Genomic DNA, 21,176 nt, shown 5'->3' with positions numbered 1-21,176 from the left:
AGGGATCAAGACTGGGTGGAAGACGATGCAGGGGACGATGAGGTCCTAGACCCCACATGGAATGAAGGTCGTGCCACTGACTTTCACAGTTCGGAGGAAGAGGCAGTGGTGAGACCGAGCCAACAGCGTAGCAAAAGAGGGAGCAGTGGGCAAAAGCAGAACACCCGCCGCCAAGAGACTCCGCCTGCTACTGACCGCCGCCATCTGGGACCGAGCACCCCAAAGGCAGCTTCAAGGAGTTCCCTGGCATGGCACTTCTTCAAACAATGTGCTGACGACAAGACCCGAGTGGTTTGCACGCTGTGCCATCAGAGCCTGAAGCGAGGCATTAACGTTCTGAACCTGAGCACAACCTGCATGACCAGGCACCTGCATGCAAAGCATGAACTGCAGTGGAGTAAACACCTTAAAACCAAGGAAGTCACTCAGGCTCCCCCTGCTACCTCTTCTGCTGCTGCCGCCTCGGCCTATTCTGCTGCTGCCGCCTCGGCCTCTTCCTCCGCCTCTGGAGGAACGTTGGCACCTGCCGCCCAGCAAACAGGGGATGTACCACCAACACCACCACCACCACCTCCGTCACCAAGCGTCTCAACCATGTCACACGCCAGCGTTCAGCTCTCCATCTCACAAACATTTGATAGAAAGCGTAAATTCCCACCTAGCCACCCTCGATCCCTGGCCCTGAATGCCAGCATTTCTAAACTACTGGCCTATGAAATGCTGTCATTTAGGCTGGTGGACACAGACAGCTTCAAACAGCTCATGTCGCTTGCTGTCCCACAGTATGTTGTTCCCAGCCGGCACTACTTCTCCAAGAGAGCCGTGCCTTCCCTGCACAACCAAGTATCCGATAAAATCAAGTGTGCACTGCGCAACGCCATCTGTAGCAAGGTCCACCTAACCACAGATACGTGGACCAGTAAGCACGGCCAGGGACGCTATATCTCCCTAACTGCACACTGGGTAAATGTAGTGGCAGCTGGGCCCCAGGCGGAGAGCTGTTTGGCGCACGTCCTTCCGCCGCCAAGGATCGCAGGGCAACATTCTTTGCCTCCTGTTGCCACCTCCTCCTTCTCGGCTTCCTCCTCCTCTTCTTCCACCTGCTCATCCAGTCAGCCACACACCTTCACCACCAACTTCAGCACAGCCCGGGGTAAACGTCAGCAGGCCATTCTGAAACTCATATGTTTGGGGGACAGGCCCCACACCGCACAGGAGTTGTGGCGGGGTATTGAACAACAGACCGACGAGTGGTTGCTGCCGGTGAGCCTCAAGCCCGGCCTGGTGGTGTGTGATAATGGGCGAAATCTCGTTGCAGCTCTGGGACTAGCCAATTTGACGCACATCCCTTGCTTGGCGCATGTGCTGAATTTGGTGGTGCAGAAGTTCATTCACAACTACCCCGACATGTCAGAGCTGCTGCATAAAGTGCGGGCCGTCTGTTCGCGCTTCCGGCGTTCACATCCTGCTGCTGCTCGCCTGTCTGCGCTACAGCGTAACTTCGGCCTTCCCGCTCACCGCCTCATATGCGACGTGCCCACCAGGTGGAACTCCACCTTGCACATGCTGGACAGACTGTGCGAGCAGCAGCAGGCCATAGTGGAGTTTCAGCTGCAGCACGCACGGGTCAGTCGCACTACAGAACAGCACCACTTCACCACCAATGACTGGGCCTCCATGCGAGACCTGTGTGCCCTGTTGCGCTGTTTCGAGTACTCCACCAACATGGCCAGTGGCGATGACACCGTTATCAGCGTTACAATACCACTTCTATGTCTCCTTGAGAAAACACTTAGGGCGATGATGGAAGAGGAGGTGGCCCAGGAGGAGGAGGAGGAGGAGGAAGAGGGGTCATTTTTAGCACTTTCAGGCCAGTCTCTTCGAAGTGACTCAGAGGGAGGTTTTTGGCAACAGCAGAGGCCAGGTACAAATGTGGCCAGCCAGGGCCCACTACTGGAGGACGAGGAGGACGAGGATGAGGAGGAGGTGGAGGAGGATGAGGATGAAGCATGGTCACAGCGGGGTGGCACCCAACGCAGCTCGGGTCCATCACTGGTGCGTGGCTGGGGGGAAAGGCAGGACGATGACGATACGCCTCCCACAGAGGACAGCTTGTCCTTACCCCTGGGCAGCCTGGCACACATGAGCGACTACATGCTGCAGTGCCTGCGCAACGACAGCAGAGTTGCCCACATTTTAACCTGTGCGGACTACTGGGTTGCCACCCTGCTGGATCCACGCTACAAAGACAATGTGCCCACCTTACTTCCTGCACTGGAGCGTGATAGGAAGATGCGCGAGTACAAGCGCACGTTGGTAGACGCGCTACTGAGAGCATTCCCAAATGTCACAGGGGAACAAGTGGAAGCCCAAGGCCAAGGCAGAGGAGGAGCAAGAGGTCGCCAAGGCAGCTGTGTCACGGCCAGCTCCTCTGAGGGCAGGGTTAGCATGGCAGAGATGTGGAAAACTTTTGTCAACACGCCACAGCTAACTGCACCACCACCTGATACGCAACGTGTTAGCAGGAGGCAACATTTCACTAACATGGTGGAACAGTACGTGTGCACACCAATCCACGTACTGACTGATGGTTCGGCCCCATTCAACTTCTGGGTCTCTAAATTGTCCACGTGGCCAGAGCTAGCCTTTTATGCCTTGGAGGTGCTGGCCTGCCCGGCAGCCAGCGTTTTGTCTGAACGTGTATTCAGCACGGCAGGGGGCGTCATTACAGACAAACGCAGCCGCCTGTCTACAGCCAATGTGGACAAGCTGACGTTCATAAAAATGAACCAGGCATGGATCCCACAGGACCTGTCCGTCCCTTGTCCAGATTAGACATTAACTACCTCCCCATAACCATATATTATTGGACTCCAGGGCACTTCCTCATTCAATCCTATTTTTATTTTCATTTTACCATTATATTGCGAGGCTACCCAAAGTTGAATGAACCTCTCCTCTGCCTGTGTGCTAGGCCTAAATATATGCCAATGGACTGTTGCAGTGGTGGCTGACATGAAGCCTGATTCTCTGCTATGACATGCAGACTAATTCTCTGCTGACATGAAGCCAGATTGTCTGTTACGGGACCTCTCTCCTCTGCCTGGGTGCTGGGCCTAAATTTATGACAATGGACTGTTGCAGTGGTGGCTGACGTGAAGCCTGATTCTCTGCTATGACATGCAGACTGATTCTCTGCTGACATGAAGCCAGATTGTCTGTTACGGGACCTCTCTGCTCTGCCTGTGTGCTAGGCCTAAATATATGCCAATGGACTGTTGCAGTGGTGGGTGACGTGAAGCCTCATTCTCTGCTATGACATGCAGACTGATTCTCTGCTGACATGAAGCCAGATCGTCTGTTACGGGACCTCTCTGCTCTGCCTGTGTGCTAGGCCTAAATATATGCCAATGGACTGTTGCAGTGGTGGGTGACGTGAAGCCTCATTCTCTGCTATGACATGCAGACTGATTCTCTGCTGTCATGAAGCCAGATTGTCTGTTACGGGACCTCTCTGCTCTGCCTGTGTGCTAGGCCTAAATATATGCCAATGGACTGTTGCAGTGGTGGGTGACGTGAAGCCTCATTCTCTGCTATGACATGCAGACTGATTCTCTGCTGACATGAAGCCAGATTGTCTGTTACGGGACCTCTCTCCTCTGCCTGTGTGCTAGGCCTAAATATATGCCAATGGACTGTTGCAGTGGTGGCTGACGTGAAGCCTCATTCTCTGCTATGACATGCAGACTAATTCTCTGCTGACATGAAGCCAGATTGTCTGTTACGGGACCTCTCTCCTCTGCCTGGGTGCTGGGCCTAAATTTATGACAATGGACTGTTGCAGTGGTGGCTGACGTGAAGCCTGATTCTCTGCTATGACATGCAGACTGATTCTCTGCTGACATGAAGCCAGATCCTCTGTTACGGGACCTCTCTCCTCTGCCTGTGTGTGTGCTGGGCCTAAATATATGCCAATGGACTGTTGCAGTGGTGGCTGACGTGAAGCCTCATTCTCTGCTATGACATGCAGACTGATTCTCTGCTGACATGAAGACAGATTCTCTGTTACGGGACCTCTCTCCTCTGCCTGTGTGTGTGCTGGGCCTAAATATATGCCAATGGACTGTTGCAGTGGTGGCTGACGTGAAGCCTCATTCTCTGCTATGACATGCAGACTGATTCTCTGCTGACATGAAGCCAGATTCTCTGTTACGGGACCTCTCTCCTCTGCCTGGGTGCCGGGGCCTAAATATCTGAGAATGGACTGTTCCAGTGGTGGGTGACGGGAAGCCAGATTCTCTGCTATGGAACCTCTCTCCAATTGATTTTGGTTAATTTTTATTTATTTAATTTTTATTTTAATTCATTTCCCTATCCACATTTGTTTGCAGGGGATTTACCTACATGTTGCTGCCTTTTGCAGCCCTCTAGCTCTTTCCTGGGCTGTTTTACAGCCTTTTTAGTGCCGAAAAGTTCGGGTCCCCATTGACTTCAATGGGGTTCGGGTTCGGGACGAAGTTCGGATCGGGTTCGGATCCCGAACCCGAACATTTCCGGGATGTTCGGCCGAACTTCTCGAACCCGAACATCCAGGTGTTCGCTCAACTCTAGTGTTAAGTTTTCAAACCAATGCCCCAGGACTAAAGACATATTTGGAAGGATATTATATTCCAAACATACAAGAATACAGAACTACATACCTCCTACATCCAGTAATGTCTCTCTGATGTAGACATTGTCTTCCCTTACCTTCTCCGTTTGATCCAGACCACACATGACAACTTCTTTCAGCCGCGTCTCGTTTCTGCAGAATTTGCCACACAGACACCTTAAAGTGGATTTCCCATCTCAGACAATGGGGGCATATCGCTAGGATATGCCCCCATTGTCTGATAGGTGCCGGTCCCACCACTGGGACCCGCACCTAAAATGAGAACGGAGCGGGGAAATAAACGGAGGGCGTACTGCACATGCGCAGCCACCCTCCCATTATTTCTATGGGGCCGCCGAAAATAACCGAGCACTGGCTCGGCTATTTCCGTCTGCCCCATATAAATGAATGGTAGCATGGGCCGAGCATGCGCGGTGCGCTCTCATTCACTTCTATGGGAGCAGCGCTCAGTAGTTGACGGACCCCAGGAAATCCGGGGTCCTCCAGCCACAGCGCTCCCCGCTTCGTTCTCGTAGGTGCGGGTCCCAGCGATATGCCCCCATTGTCTGAGATGGGAATACCCCTTTAAATTCCTCACTTTTTCATCATCCTCCCCCTCCTGGCGCCCCAACATTGTTATCCTGCTGCTACCCCGGGCTCAGATACACAAATGTAAGTGCTCCATAGTCCGTATTATGGACTGCAAACGGCAGGTCCGCAATATACGGGCATTGGCTGTGTGCACTCCATGCTGCGGATGTGGACCCATTGACTTGAATAGGTCCGCAATCCACAAGATACTGCAAAAGATAGGACATGTCCTATCTTTTCCAGAGCAGAGGCGCGGGTCGGAAGCCCACAGAAACACTCTGAAGTGCTTTCATGGGCTTTCAGATCCGTGCCTCTGCACTGCAAAAGATAGGACATCCGCAGCACGGAGTTCACATGGCTGGTGGCCGTACAGCACAGGTAAGGAGCCCTTACGTTCCTGTGCATGAGCTCTAATACTGTGCCCACTGTGCTCCCCAATACTTACAAAATAACAGTACCATACAGATAGCCCCCTGTGGCCTATAAGAAAGAATGGCAGAGCAGAGAGCAATTGGCTTATGTGTCCCATCACAATAATTCAACTGTATCGCCATCCTGAGGACAACAATACACTTGTATAGCTGGTAGCCAGCACATTCAGGGCCCAGGACAAAACATCCGGGGCTGAAGTGCCCAATGTTTTGACCCAGCAACACCCCTGTCATCGTGGCCATAAATGGAGATGGGACAACCCCTTTAAGCCTTTTTAAAGCTGGCCTTGAGAAATACTTTCTTGATCTCACAGGACAGATCGGATACGGCTCCTCGCACTAGATTCTGTGCAGAACAATATTACAGCCACATGCACATAGGTCTGGATAAATTTACATAGGTCTGGATAGAAGCTTTAGACACAAAGCATAGTTGATCAAAATGTTTATTAATTGACTTATAAACTGACAATTGCCATTTTACATGCGATTACTCTGCTTACACATTGCTCTGTTCATTACTGCTCATTTTCAGGAGAGGCTGGTTTGCTAATATCCGAAATTACAGTTACCAATCCTTTTGTGGGATACGCAGGAGATGAGTCACTGACTGAGAAGAAGAGACTTCGAAATGTGTTTAAAAAGGGCGATCTGTATTTTAATACAGGAGATTTGTTAATAATGGACAAACAAGGTTTTATTTTCTTCCAGGATCGAGTCGGAGACACGTTTCGGTAAGGTGGCAGCAAGTTTCTTGCAAGAGTGAAAGCTCCATTTGTCTGTAGAATAGCTATGGTCAGTGGTGTAGTTTTGCAATATACAGGCAAGATTTAATCAAGAGGGTCACTGCACAACAGGAGGAAAAGTGGGGGCTTCAATCACTGTGACTGACTGCCAGGGGTAGGTGAGAGAGGAAGAAATCCTGTGGTGACCGCGTGACAGAAAACACATCCGCATGAAAGTTAATCGAGTGTTGACCACCAGTCCTTAGGATAGGTTATCAATATCTTATTGGTGGGCATCTTGGCTTCCGGGAACTCCTGCTGATGAGTTGCTGGAAGGGGGGACGATGCTGCTGTGATCATTTCTTGGGCCTGCAAAATCACATCTGTTGGCCACATGGAGTTTGGGTGGTTCAGTCCGGTTCAAGTGAATAGGACTGAGCTGCAATACCAAGAACAGCCACTATACAATGTGTGGCGCTATGCCTGGTATACTATAAAGAAGCCACAACACTTGTCTAAGCACTGCAGTCTCTTCAAACAGCTGATTGGGTGGGTGTGCTAACACTCATATATCTTCTGATGTTGATCACCTATCCTGAGGTTAGGCCATCAATATTGAATTCCCAGAAAATCCCGTAATATCAGTTTGGCTGAGAAGGCTATCAGTTTGGCTGAGATACTTTCACACCAACATTTTCCATCAGGGAAAAGTCAGGAGGCTCCATGCACATTAGATGGTCAGTATTTAAGAGCCCAAGCCAGGAGTGGAGCCTGCAGAGGAACAGTATAATGTAAAGACGGCAGATGGGCTCAAATAATTTTGTACAAAATGATTTGCCAAGCATCTCTAATTTATAGGTATAGCACTAGCAATTATTATGCATTTTTGTACTTGATTTGGTTTGCAGAGAGCTGTTGCATTGCATGTTTTGTTTTACAGTGTTGTTTTCAGCCATAGCAACGTGCCCCTGCGCATTGGGATGTGCTGACTGACCCCCTTTTCTTTGCAGTTTGTACTGGAGGTGTGGCTGACACCTCCGTTGTGCACTCCTGACCAGCTCGCCTGCCCCATAGGCTGATTTTAATCAGTGTGAGTATATAGCTTGGCCTGCTCCCCCTCACTCACTGGAAGCCATTTGGCACCAGGAGAGATATAGTTATGGACTCTCATTGCAGTCTTTGGTGGCCATTTGGCACCAGGAGTGGTGTGGAGTAGGCTCGGCATGCATGTTGGTACCTGCATTCCTTGGATATACTGGAGGCCATTTTGGCACCAAAGATGATGGAAATTAAAGCAGGCCCAGCATGTACGTGGAACCTACACTCCCTGTATTGTATGGTAGCCGTCATGGCACATAACAGGTAGAATATAGTGTTAGGAACCCATCTTACAGAGATCGCCTTGACGTGCGGCAGACGGGCTCAAATAATTTTGTACAACATGATTTGCCAAGCATCTCTAATTTATAAGTATAGCACTAGCAATTATTATGCATTTTTGTACTTTATTTGGTTTGCAGAGAGCTGTTGCATTGCACGTTTAGTTTTACAATGTAAAGATTGGCATCTCTTCTGTGTTTTGGATGCACTCCTGGCTTTGGCGTACAAATACTGACCATATGAAAGTGGCCCCTGGCTTTAGGGAAACGGAGCAGAAATAATAAAACTATTTACAGTAAAGCCCAATTCCTTAAGCAATTAGAATGTTTTATATCAAGTATAGGTTTGGGATACAATGCAGAGTATCCAATTTATCCGAATCTATTCTTCCAGCGGCCTGAATGCACCCTGTGGACCGGATTAAATAGCTGGGACATTTTCCAAATTGTATTTTCAGCCAACTGACCCTGTTATTAGTGGAAATTGTAGAATACCTAACACCTGAGCTACGCAGCTGCTTAACAACAGTAGCAGACACAAAAGACAGCTGCATAATACATGTGTGTACATTACATTAGAACATGCATGATGCTCACGTCTGCATATAAACTATTTCATTCCATACATAAACTGAAGCTGGCCATACACGGTAGATCTATGTCGGCAAAACTACGATTTGAGCAGATTTGGCCGACCATCTAATGTATATGGGGCCTCCTTTATGTCAAGGGAAATAAGGATTTGGCATTTCTGGCAGCAGCTTCCTCCCCTCACCCCTACAGCGGAGCCGAGCATGGATTAGGTTTATAACAGGGATATGAGCCCAAATAGAAGCATGGTTTACCTATATGCAGATAGCCTGTATAAGATGACTATGTGGGATACATCTATAGGAAGCTATGAATGCATACGTGAACAATAAGTAATATCTATGAACAAACCTGCAGGAGGAGCATACAGTGAAAAACTACCTCCTCTGCACCAGGGACATAATTAACCTCTGGGAGAGATGTTTATGTCAGCGTGGGGTCAGTTGCTATAGCTCTACGCCAGAAAGTTGCAGAAGTCACAAATGTTGTCACATGTGCCAGTTTGCAACAAAATTTTGCCACTTGCCACTTTTCTCCCCAAAAATAGGCATGGTGTGGGCAGGCCGTCTCACTCATTTAACATGTGCACCAATTCCTGAATGGAGTAGAGTTCATTTCTGGCACGTGGGCAGTAGAAGATTCGACAAATATAATAAGAGCCTTGCACCTCTTAATAAATTGGTTGAATCTTCCTCCAGTGGGGTTTTTACAATGCCAATTTTAGTACACGAACCTCAGTAATTCTTGAGCCTGCGTTTCTGTAATTTGCTCCAAATGTATCCAACAGTGCATATTGGAGGAGATTTATTAAGACTGGCATTGCCATACTCCAGTATTGATCTCTCTGCACTAGAGCAAGATGCACCTAATTTGTTAAGCAAATACCTCTTAATAGATTAGGCTACTTTCACACTAGCGTTCGATGGGATCCGTTCTGAACGGATCCGATCATATTAATGCAGACGGAGGCTCCGTTCAGTACGGATCCGTCTGCATTAATAACTTAGAAAAAATTCTAAGTGTGAAAGTAGCCTGAGCGGATCCGTTCAGACTCTCAATGGGGGACGGATCCGCTTGAAGATTGAGCCATATGGTGACATCTTCAAGCGGATCCGTTCCCATTGACTTACATTGTAAGTCTGAACGGATCCGCTCGCCTCCGCATGGCCAGGCGGACAGCTGAACGCTGCAAGCAGCGTTCAGCTGTCCGCCTGTCCGTGCGGAGGCGAGCGGAGCGGAGGCTGAACGCCGCCAGACTGATGCAGTCTGAGCAGATCCGCTCCATTCAGACTGCATCAGGGCTGGACGGAGGCGTTCGGGTCCGCTCGTGAGCTCCTTCAAACGGAGCTCACGAACGGACCTATGAACGCTAGTGTGAAAGTAGCCTTAGTCGCATCTCTTTTCTCACCTCTTTGGAAAATGTTTTGTGTAACAACCTCTAATAGAGTAAGAATGCAACATTTTTTGCAACTTTTTTAAAAGTTGCTATTGCTAAATCTGCTGTTCAACATAGCTAATCATGCCCACTTTCCAACCCATTTTCAGAAATGTCAAGAATTACGTAAAAAGTTTCAAATTTTTCGCAAAAATGGTGTGCTACACAATTTGACATTTTTTTCTTGACAAAATTCGGGAGCAAATGGCATGATAAATGAACTCCTATGTGTTCTGTCTTCAAACTTTCAACCTCTCCATTTGTCGCAAGAAAACCCCAAAAATTCATCTTGCTTCTCAAGAGTGAGATTTTATACACATTGTTGTCATGACTTCATTTGAAAAAAAACTTCTACATGGATGAGACATTCATCAACTTTTCTTGATATGATGCTAATGTAAAGGCGGTTCATACTATGTCATTCTTTTGCAGTTGGAAAGGTGAAAACGTAGCAACTACAGAAGTAGCAGATATAGTAGGGATGACTGACTTCATCGAAGAAGCCAACGTGTACGGAGTTCCAGTGCCTTGTAAGTAGTGAACTTGTAGTTTACTTGGCTTTATTAGGCCTCTTTCACACTTGCGTTGTCCGGATCCGTCGTGTACTCCATTTGCCGGAATTACACGCCGGATCCGGAAAAACGCAAGTGAACTGAAAGCATTTGAAGACGGATCAGTCTTCAAAATGCGTTCAGTGTTGCTATGGCAGCCAGGACGCTATTAAAGTCCTGGTTGCCATAGTACACTACGTGCAGAATTATTAGGCAAATGAGTATTTTGACCACATCATCCTCTTTATGCATGTTGTCTTACTCCAAGCTGTATAGGCTCGAAAGCCTACTACCAATTAAGCATATTAGGTGATGTGCATCTCTGTAATGAGAAGGGGTGTGGTCTAATGACATCAACACCCTATATCAGGTGTGCATAATTATTAGGCAACTTCCTTTCCTTTGGCAAAATGGGTCAAAAGAAGGACTTGACAGGCTCAGAAAAGTCAAAAATAGTGAGATATCTTGCAGAGGGATGCAGCACTCTTAAAATTGCAAAGCTTCTGAAGCGTGATCATCGAACAATCAAGCGTTTCATTCAAAATAGTCAACAGGGTCGCAAGAAGCGTGTGGAAAAACCAAGGCGCAAAATAACTGCCCATGAACTGAGAAAAGTCAAGCGTGCAGCTGCCAAGATGCCACTTGCCACCAGTTTGGCCATATTTCAGAGCTGCAACATCACTGGAGTGCCCAAAAGCACAAGGTGTGCAATACTCAGAGACATGGCCAAGGTAAGAAAGGCTGAAAGACGACCACCACTGAACAAGACACACAAGCTGAAACGTCACGACTGGGCCAAGAAATATCTCAAGACTGATTTTTCTAAGGTTTTATGGACTGATGAAATGAGAGTGAGTCTTGATGGGCCAGATGGCTGGATTGGTAAAGGGCAGAGAGCTCCAGTCCGACTCAGACGCCAGCAAGGTGGAGGTGGAGTACTGGTTTGGGCTGGTATCATCAAAGATGAGCTTGTGGGGCCTTTTTGGGTTGAGGATGGAGTCAAGCTCAACTCCCAGTCCTACTGCCAGTTTCTGGAAGACACCTTCTTCAAGCAGTGGTACAGGAAGAAGTCTGCAAGGTAAGAAAAACATGATATTCATGCAGGACAATGCTCCATCACACGCGTCCAAGTACTCCACAACGTGGCTGGCAAGAAAGGGTATAAAAGAAGAAAATCTAATGACATGGCCTCCTTGTTCACCTGATCTGAACCCCATTGAGAACCTGTGGTCCATCATCAAATGTGAGATTTACAAGGAGGGAAAACAGTACACCTCTCTGAACAGTGTCTGGGAGGCTGTGGTTGCTGCTGCACGCAATGTTGATGGTGAACAGATCAAAACACTGACAGAATCCATGGATGGCAGGCTTTTGAGTGTCCTTGCAAAGAAAGGTGGCTATATTGGTCACTGATTTGTTTTTGTTTTGTTTTTGAATGTCAGAAATGTATATTTGTGAATGTTGAGATGTTATATTGGTTTCACTGGTAAAAATAAATAATTGAAATGGGTATATATTTGTTTTTTGTTAAGTTGCCTAATAATTATGTACAGTAATAGTCACCTGCACACACAGATATCCCCCTAAAATAGCTAAAACTAAAAACAAACTAAAAACTACTTCCAAAAATATTCAGCTTTGATATTAATGAGTTTTTTGGGTTCATTGAGAACATGGTTGTTGTTCAATAATAAAATTAATCCTCAAAAATACAACTTGCCTAATAATTCTGCACTCCCTGTAGTAGCGGGGAGCAGTATACTTACCGTCCGTGCGGCTCCCGGGGCGCTCCAGAATGACGTCAGAGCGCCCCATGCGCATGGATGACGTGTCCATGCGATCATGCACGTGGGGCGCCCTGACGTCACTCTGAAGCGCCCCGGGAGCCGCACGGACGGTAGATATCCTGCTCCCCAGCTCCCCACTACACTTTACCATGGCAAGCAGGACTTTAGCGTCCCGGCAGCCATGGTAACCACTCTGAAAAAGCTAAACGTCGGATCCGGTAATGCGCCGAAACGACGTTTAGCTTAAGGCCGGATCCGGATTAATGCCTTTCAATGGGCATTAATTCCGGATCCGGCCTTGCGGCAAGTGTTCAGGATTTTTGGCCGGAGCAAAAAGCGCAGCATGCTGCGGTATTTTCTCCGGCCCAAAAACGCTCCGGTCCGGAACTGAAGACATCCTGATGCATCCTGAACGGATTTCTCTCCATTCAGAATGCATTAGGATAAAACTGATCAGGATTCTTCTGGCATAGAGCCCCGACGACGGAACTCTATGCCGGAAAAGAACAACGCAAGTGTGAAAGAGCCCTTACCCGTTACCCACAGTCTATGAAGGAGAAACTGACACTCAACATTTAATTAAACCGTCCTCTCGCATTTACGCATTCCTTATCCCTGGATGTGACTATATATATAAAAAAACCTATTTTCACAATGAGAAACTAGTCCTAAAATCTTAATGTATGGATGATTTCAACAACTTTACAGGACTAATCCTTTAGTCACTTAAGGAGGACCTTTTATGGGTCCAATCATGAAATAAGTAGGGGATAGTGCAGGGATGTAAGATCGCTTACTAGTGTGTCTGGCCGGCTCTCTGTGCCCCCCTTTTACTTTTCCTGCCTGGTATGGAAATGAATATCATCGGTTCCGGGGGGAGGAGACTGCCCTGTTTCTCAATGGGCATCTCCTTCTCCCTGGCTGTAGCGCGGTCCAATCACAGCGGAGAGCGTCACAGCCAGGGAGAAGGTGAGTTTTTTTTTCTCCCTGGCTGTGACGCTCTCCGCTGTGATTGGACCGCGCTACAGCCAGGGAGAAGGAGATGCCCATTGAGAAACAGGGCAGTCTCCTCCTCCCTGTACCGATGATATTCCTTTCCATACCAGGTTGGAAAAGTAAAAGGGGGGCACAGAGAACCGGCCAGACACACTAGTAAGCGATCTTACATGCCTGCACTGTGCCCTACACAACCCCCTACTTATTTCATAATGTCTAGACCCATGAAAGGTCCTCCTTAAAGGGGAACTTGTCACCATGAAATGCACCTTTATCTGGAGGCAGCATGTTATTCAGCAGGTGGAGCTGAGCAGATTGATATATCATTTTATGGAAAAAAGATTCAGCAAAACTTGTAATTTATACAATAAGTCTCTGTTCTTTTTATGCTTAGTCGTCATGTGGGTGGTACCACTCAATGATTGCCAGCTAGCTCTGCATGACTAAGTATACAGGGAAGGCCCTCAGTCATTGAGTAGTGCTGCCAGCCACATGGGAGGTGCAGGGGTAAATGTAGGAGTGGTGACCGTGGCCCTGAGACAGGTAGTAGTACTTAGAGTTCCCTGTGGCAAACCCCACTTTAGCACTGCCTAGTGCCATGCAATGACTGGATGGCACATTTTATCTTCCCTTCAGGCACGCTCTGGTAAAGGGGCTCCTGCCTGGTTGTAGTTGGGGTGCCCTTTGATGGTAAACAGCTGGCAGGATTTAAGGTAGGAGGGCAAATGTAGTGGCCAGCAGATGGACGGTTAAGTCAATAAACAGGCCTGTTGGTAGTGAATAAAATCTTTCGTTAGTGAACCAATTATAGGAGTTGTAGTAGTATAAAGAGCAGCAAAAGGCACGGTTCCAAAGTATATCAGTGCAGTCTTCACATGGTATAGTCCATCACCCTGGCAACCTAAACAGTCTGCCAAAATTAACCATATGCTGCCCATACATTACTGTTAGGATAACACAGTACATAAAGAAGTGAGTGCTTCAACAATGAATCACAATATTTACCTTGGCAACATTAAATATCCCTTTTGGCAATAATTATCCCTTTGCAGTAGTCCGGTGGGGTACTCCACATGACCCCTAAGCATAAAAAGAGCAGAGGTTTAACCCCTTAAGAACCACCCACTATCTCTTGGCATTGCTGCTTTAGAGACAGCAGAGCACTTCTGTGAGTACTCCTGACCTATGAATGGACTGTCACTTACAGCTCCGGTTTTCTCTGCAGCCAGGATCAGAGGTAGCTCCAGTCCTAACTGTTTACCCTTTGATTACCAGAGTCTGTGACCACAGCATGATCAAATGGGAATTTCCCCCGTCTGAGTCCCAGTAATCTGATCGGAGGCTGGGTAAGCCCTCTGAAGTCAGCCCTATGGCCCTTGAAAGGACACCACCAGTTTTGTATGTAACTTCAGTAATCCTGTTGTTAGGAAACACTAGTATTGTCCTAACCGCAGCCTGTGAGATAGAGATCAACTCATTTTGTAAAAGAGTAATTCCTTAATGGGATTATAAAAAATGTTATAAAAACATTTTCAATAAAAAGCTTTCAAAAGAATAATAAATAAGTGAATTTTTTTCAGAAAATACATTTTATTGTGCGTACTTTCATAAAAGCAAAAACTACACTTATTAGGTATCCAACCTTTAACAGCTTATAACATTTAACATGTTATTCATTGTGAAATACTGTACGTAGAGTGTAAACAAGATGGTGAAAAATGTATGGTCAAAAATGCAGTTTCTATATTTGTAATGCAAAAAATGTGTATAAACTACAAAGCATAAGTACCCTTAAACGGTACCAAAAGCTGTATAAAAATAGTATTGTTTCTGCGCAAACTATCAAATGTAAACCGTCTCTTAATTGGCTCCTGTTGAGATTCCACCACACCCAATATTCCCCTATACGAATACCATGTTTTTCCCATTTCCTCTTTCACAGCTGTGTTTAGGTGACGTCACCCCGCTCCATATCGGAGCGTGAGCATCAAACAGGAGGCGTGCTGCCGACCGGGGCAAGCTTCCATCTGAAAGAAAGCACTAAACTGCCTCTAAAGGACTCCGGGATTGAGCCAAGCCATTGGAGCTTTGCCCACAGCTGGACTATCAAAGGAACGGACCCCGGGAGAAACAAAGGTAGGAGTGAATGATATCAGAAACCAACTGCACTATTCGTATAGGGGAATATTGGATGCGGTGGACTCTCAACAGGAGCCAATTAAGAGACAGTTTACATTTGATAGTTTGCACAGAAACAATACTGGTTTTTATATTGCAATTATTTTAGTCGGTTGCGGTACTATCAGTTTGCATTGTGAAATAGCGCCAGTGATGACAATTCTTGTCAAAAAGCAGCAATTTCTCTTGCATAAAAATTGGCATTTCATTGAAAAACGTTATGAGTGCTTAAACATGGAAAAGAAAATACTGAAAAAGGGTCATTAAGGAGTTAAATGAATAAATTACATGTCTTACTGAATCTTTTCCTATAAAACTATGTATGCTCAGCTCCTCCTGCAGATTGCACAGTATTTTCATGGTGACAGGTTCATTTTAAACCGGCCATGGGATCACTCTCATGCTGAACATTTACCTAGCTGACAGCTGTTAAAGTAGAACTCCCGCAAAAAATGTTATTCTCTGACCTGTTAGAAAGGTGCATGATGTAATCTGTAGTGAATGTAATCTTCTCATCAGTGACTATATTTGGGAGTTATCAACTCTAGCTGTGTCATGTGACCAACTCTCTGATCTCCAACTGACACAGGACAGGAAGTCACTTACTTCTCTATGAGACAGAGTGAGGCTCCCATAGGAATACATAGAGAAACTGACTTCCTGTCCACACATAAGATGCTGTGTCAGTTGGAGAGTCTGATTGCTGGTCACATGACACAGATGAGAAGCAGAAGGGAGGTTATAACTCACAAATATAGTCACTGGTAAGAAAATTACATTCACTACAGTTTACATCATGTACCTTCCTAGCAGGTCAGAATATAAATTTTTTTGCGGGAGTTCTTTTTTCATCTTGACTCCTCCATAAACATCTCTTCTCATCTGAAGATGCATGCCAATTTCAAAAGGAACAGGAGAAAGAGCCACTGCCAGACCACCCCCTCCTGCCAGAAGCTTCTCTCCAAGGGGAAAAAGTTTAAGCTAACAATCGAGTTTACAAGTTTTTATAGCTGAATGACAGCAGTTTTTCAAATGGTTTACAGCTTCAGTCTTGAGCTATTGACTATCCATTCCCTTCACTTAGACAAGTGTCTCTAGTCCTGCAAAAAACATATTTACTTAATCAGTCATCAGTGAGAGGCTAGGTTAACCATGGGCGTTGCGTTCCCTGTAACAGCGGAACACAACACAATGGAAAGTATAAGTATTGCCGCTCCTTAACTGTGCGTTGCGTGCATATAGTGAAGCATGCTTCTTCATGGTCACTTAACGTGTTCGTTTTGCGGTAACGTGATGCACTGCATGCATTGGCCTTTATTCTTACAGTAGAGAAGTACCGTATTTTTCGCAAAAGTGGGGGAAAAATAGCAGTGCATCTTATGGGGCGAATGCTACGACCGTCCAGTGAATAGGCTGAGAGGGAGGAGGGGCTGGGGCCGACATCTGTTTCTGTAATGGCAGCGGGGCCCGGTGCAGTCACTGTATTCTACTACACCGGGCTCCGCTCACTGTAGTATACAGTAATAATATCTAACTTGTGGGTATTGTTAAAGTATTCCAATCATCTTAAAAACTTCTTGGCAATCAGGAGGCCGGGCGGGCGCTCGTAGCGTAGCTCACTATGTCACGCGCCTGCTCCGCCCACTTTATGAATGAAGCAGGCACCGGGCCCCGCTGCCATTACAGAAACAGATGCCGGCCCCCATTCACTACACAGGGACACTGTTATGGGGGAGATCTGTGGATGACACCTAAGATAGTATGCACAGAAACAATACTGGTTTTTATATTGCAATTATTTTAGTCGGTTGCGGTACTGACAGTTTCTTGCAGCACTATCAGTTTGCATTGTGAAATAGCGCCAGTGATGACAATTCTTGTTGATACACTACCAAAAGATGCTATATATGTGTCATCCACAGATGCCCCCACAATGATCCCCCATAACAGTGTCATCCACAGACCACCATTAGTTCAAAAACCACCAAAAGCACACCTTTTGGTTCAAATTTTTTTTTCTTATTTTCCTCCTCAAAAACCTAGGTGAGTCTTATAGGGCGAAAAATACGGTAATTAATTATAACTTTTTGTGACTTGGGACATTTAAACTTGCTTTTTTTAATTTTTATTCCAATTTAAATCTAGTAGGAGTCGCAGTCGGTTAATTTTTTGCCGACTCCGACTCCAGGTACCCAAAATTGCCTCCGACTCCACAGCCCTGTATTCACGTGCCGTTCTTGCACACATGACTGCTGAGGCTAGTGACTGGGTGCAGTGGTCAGGTGAATCATATGGGATAACTGCAGGCCCAACAGGGACCAGGGAGGCGGCACTGGAGCAACAAGACATTTAAAAGGTGAATACGTTTTTTCTTACACAATTACCTGCTCTTTACCGATTTCTTAAAAATCTTGGAAAACCCTTTTAAAGGTGTATTCCATCTGTGGGGACTCGCTCTGGTAGACAGAATTAGCGGACGCAATAATAGAGGCAAAAGTTCTTTGGATCAAACAGTTCAGTGTTTTATTCACACTTTAGGCAAGTGACAAAACAGTCATATTCAAACAAAAAGTCACCTTGTGGTGTTGGTAGTAATTCACACCATGCGGCGATTCTGCCTAAAAAAAAAGTCCTTGCTGATAGCAGCACCAACCTGTTTTCACACCAAACAGGTAGCAAGCCTTCATCCAGACACAAGGCTCCAATATCCCAACACAGAGACATGGCTTCTGAGCCCAGCTGTCTATTTAAGGACAGCCAGGTGCTGCCAAAACCCGGACCGGCATTTAAAATTCGGTCCGGTATTTGACCTCACCTGGCTATAAATCAGCCCAGCAGCACATACTGGGAGGAAAATACCTGTTTTCCCAGACCAAACCTCTCACTGTGTCACACATCTTATAGAAAATAATTGTAAGTATATACTCAGTTGAAAACGGTAGAATTTCATGTGACTTTTCTCCTTTTTAGATCATGAAGGAAGAATTGGAATGGTATCCATCAAACTTAAGCAAGGGGAATCATTTGATGGGGTCAAACTGTACAAAACTGTGACAGATTATTTACCTAACTATGCCCAACCTCGTTTTGTGAGAATACAGGTAATTTTTATCTTTATTAAGCCATTTCTCTTTTTATATCTTGGTTTAAACAAATCAGTCCATGATCTTTTTTATAGCAATATTATATATTCTAAGTAAATTATTCCAAATATTTGAAAATTCATTCACTAAAATTTTCCATAGACAATCCCGTCAAAATCAGCAGTTTTGCCAACTTCTATTCGTTGTCTGACAATCTAATGTGTATGGAGACTTCCCTACCAGGGGTAGAGGATCGTGAATGTTCAAATAAATGCAGAACGTCTATTGATGCAATCAATAACCTGGACACCAGTCATACAGTTTAAACGAGGCCAGCTATAATAGACCATTAGTCTACATTTAGAATGTGAAGACCATTTCATAATATCTAACATTTGTGTCAAGATATTATTGTGGGACGTGACAGGCCCAAAGCCTGAGGCCGTGAGCTTTAAAGGGCATCTTCCAGTAGATTTGTACCTATGCAACTGGCTGACCTGTTGTATGTGCGCCTGTCAGCTGAAGACATCTGTGTTGGTCCCATGTTCATATGTGCCCACATTGCTGAGAAAAATGATGTTTTAATATATGCAAATGAGCCTCTAGAAACAACGGGGGCGTTACCATCACACTTAGAGGCTCTGTTCTTTCTGCAACTGCCGTGCCCTCTCCACTTTAATTGACAGGGCCAGGCAGTAAAAACCTGATCATGACTGACACTTGTCTCTCCCGGCCGGCGATACACAGGTAAGCCTTTACCTGTGCTTGTGCCGCAAGCTGGTCTGAAATCAAATGTGGTCACCGGGAGCAGGCAGTTCCGAGAACAGCCCGATGAAGGCCCCTGGCGGCTGTCTCGGAACTGCCTGCTCCCCGTGACCGCATTTGATTTCAGACCGGCTCACGGCACAGGCAAGAATCGCCGGCCGGGTAAGTCAAGATAGCAGCCCGCATGTGTTCGCAGGCGAACACTGCGAACTGGCCATCACTGATGACTGGCCCTGACAATCAAAGTAGAGAGGGAGCAGCAGTTTCACAGAGAAGCATAAAGCCTGACGCTGGGTTCACACCTGAGCGTTTTACAGCGCGTTCAAACACGCTGTAAAACGCTCAACACATGAAAACCAATGCTTCCCTATGGCCCTGGTTCACACTTGAGCGTTTTACAACTCAAAAAAGTTCTTGAGCTTCTTTGGGGCGTTTTGTCGCACGTTCCCGTACATAGACTGCAGGCTCCAGGTAAAACTGGTCAATAAATTAGAAGTTCAAACAGCAGACCAAGTTTGGTAGAAATGTAATGGAAGTATCTATTAGAACTGTGATGTCTCAGTAAGTATTCTTTACATTTACAGGACGCTATTGAAGTTACTGGAACCTACAAGCAGCGCAAAGTGGAACTAGTCAAAGAGGGCTTTAATCCACTCACTATTAAAGATGCATTGTACTTCTTAGATGAGAGCAAAAAACAATACAAACCAATGGATCCCCACATTTACAATTCAATTATGGAAAACAAATTAAAACTTTAATGTGGTCACATACCAAGAATCAATATTTTTTACATGGAATTTCTTACATCGAATAATGCCCCAATGCTTTACTATTGATCACAGTTTAGATTAAACGTGTTCCCAGCTCCGATTTATCACATTGAATATGTGTATCATAATCACATGAACTTGCTGCAAAAAATTTAATAAATAAAAATGAAACCGCAGACTGGACAAAACAGGACATTTCAGCATGTCTGATTGAAAGAAGCATAGGATGACATTAATAAATTATAGGCTCACATTATGTATTATTGTTAATATACTGTATGGTGTTTCCACATGAAGTTAACACATTAGGAAGCTTGAAGGCTTATTTTTTTTGTATTAAATTTCCCTGTATTATTTATTTCACAAAATTTCTTAATTCAATATAAACCAAGCAAAAACTATGTACATCATTAATTGATATCACTAACAATATTGGCAGGTATTAAGACATTTAGTGAAATAAATTAAAATAAATAATCTAAGGGGACATGACTTTCAGTTGATCCTTTTTTTTATTATTATTATTATTACTTTGTATTAATTTTGGGCTAAAAAAATCTTTTGTTTAATTGGTCTTTTATTAAAAAATTTCAACAGCTTTTCTTCTACGATTTTGAGTTACACTGCACTTACTCACTGTTCCTTCTCCTTGGGAAAATCTGTTAGAGAGCTGCTCAATTTGTAGCCTTTATCTAGTTCCCTGACAGCTCATGTTTATAAACTGTTAGGATAGTAAAAGATAAGGGACTGTTAGGATAGTAAAAGATAAGGGCTACAGATGAATCCATCGGAGCAGCTCTCCTAGGGATTCACTGGAGAAGCAACAGTCTGCATAGGTGCAGTGACGCTGAAAGCTGTAAAGGAAAAACTGTTGACCAATTTCAGCCCAATATAAGAATGCAATAATAGAAAACTGCCCCTAAAAGGTGCCCATAGCCTTTAAGGTGATCTAGAAAAATATCTAGAAACCTGTGCATAGAGAGAACCAGTGCATTACCACAAGTACAAGGACTAATTTGCAGTAACCCTTTTGGACATTATTGTATGCATTGGTAGATTTAGCTAAATTATATCTTTAACAATTATCAAAGAACTTTGCAAATATTTTTATTAATGTGGAGTTATTCATGCAGCCTTCTCCACTGTTATATAAAATGAATTAGCAAAATCTTGACACCCTTTCACTTTTTTCACATTTTATTATGCCTTGTGCTAAAATCAAAAAGTCAAGTTCCCCCCT

At 45.4% G+C, this 21,176-nt stretch overlaps 1 protein-coding gene across 1 annotated transcript in view; it reads left to right on the top strand.

The window, feature by feature from the left end:
• LOC122927685 (very long-chain acyl-CoA synthetase-like) overlaps positions 1-20,423 on the top strand; it is an 84,254-nt gene extending 63,831 nt beyond the window's left edge. Inside the window, exons 7-10 of the mRNA XM_044279771.1 lie at positions 6,209-6,407; positions 10,236-10,333; positions 18,286-18,416; positions 19,748-20,423. Of these exons, the coding sequence (XP_044135706.1) occupies positions 6,209-6,407; positions 10,236-10,333; positions 18,286-18,416; positions 19,748-19,924 (605 nt within the window). The 3' untranslated portion in view covers positions 19,925-20,423. The remainder of the gene's footprint in view (positions 1-6,208; positions 6,408-10,235; positions 10,334-18,285; positions 18,417-19,747) is intronic.
• The last annotated feature ends 753 nt before the right edge of the window (positions 20,424-21,176 follow it).

This window comes from Bufo gargarizans, chromosome 2 (assembly GCF_014858855.1).
Source record: "Bufo gargarizans isolate SCDJY-AF-19 chromosome 2, ASM1485885v1, whole genome shotgun sequence".
In the NCBI taxonomy this organism is placed as follows: Eukaryota; Metazoa; Chordata; class Amphibia; order Anura; family Bufonidae; genus Bufo; species Bufo gargarizans.
Note: the sequence above shows the minus strand (reverse complement) of the source record. Positions and strands in the feature narration are given on the sequence as shown.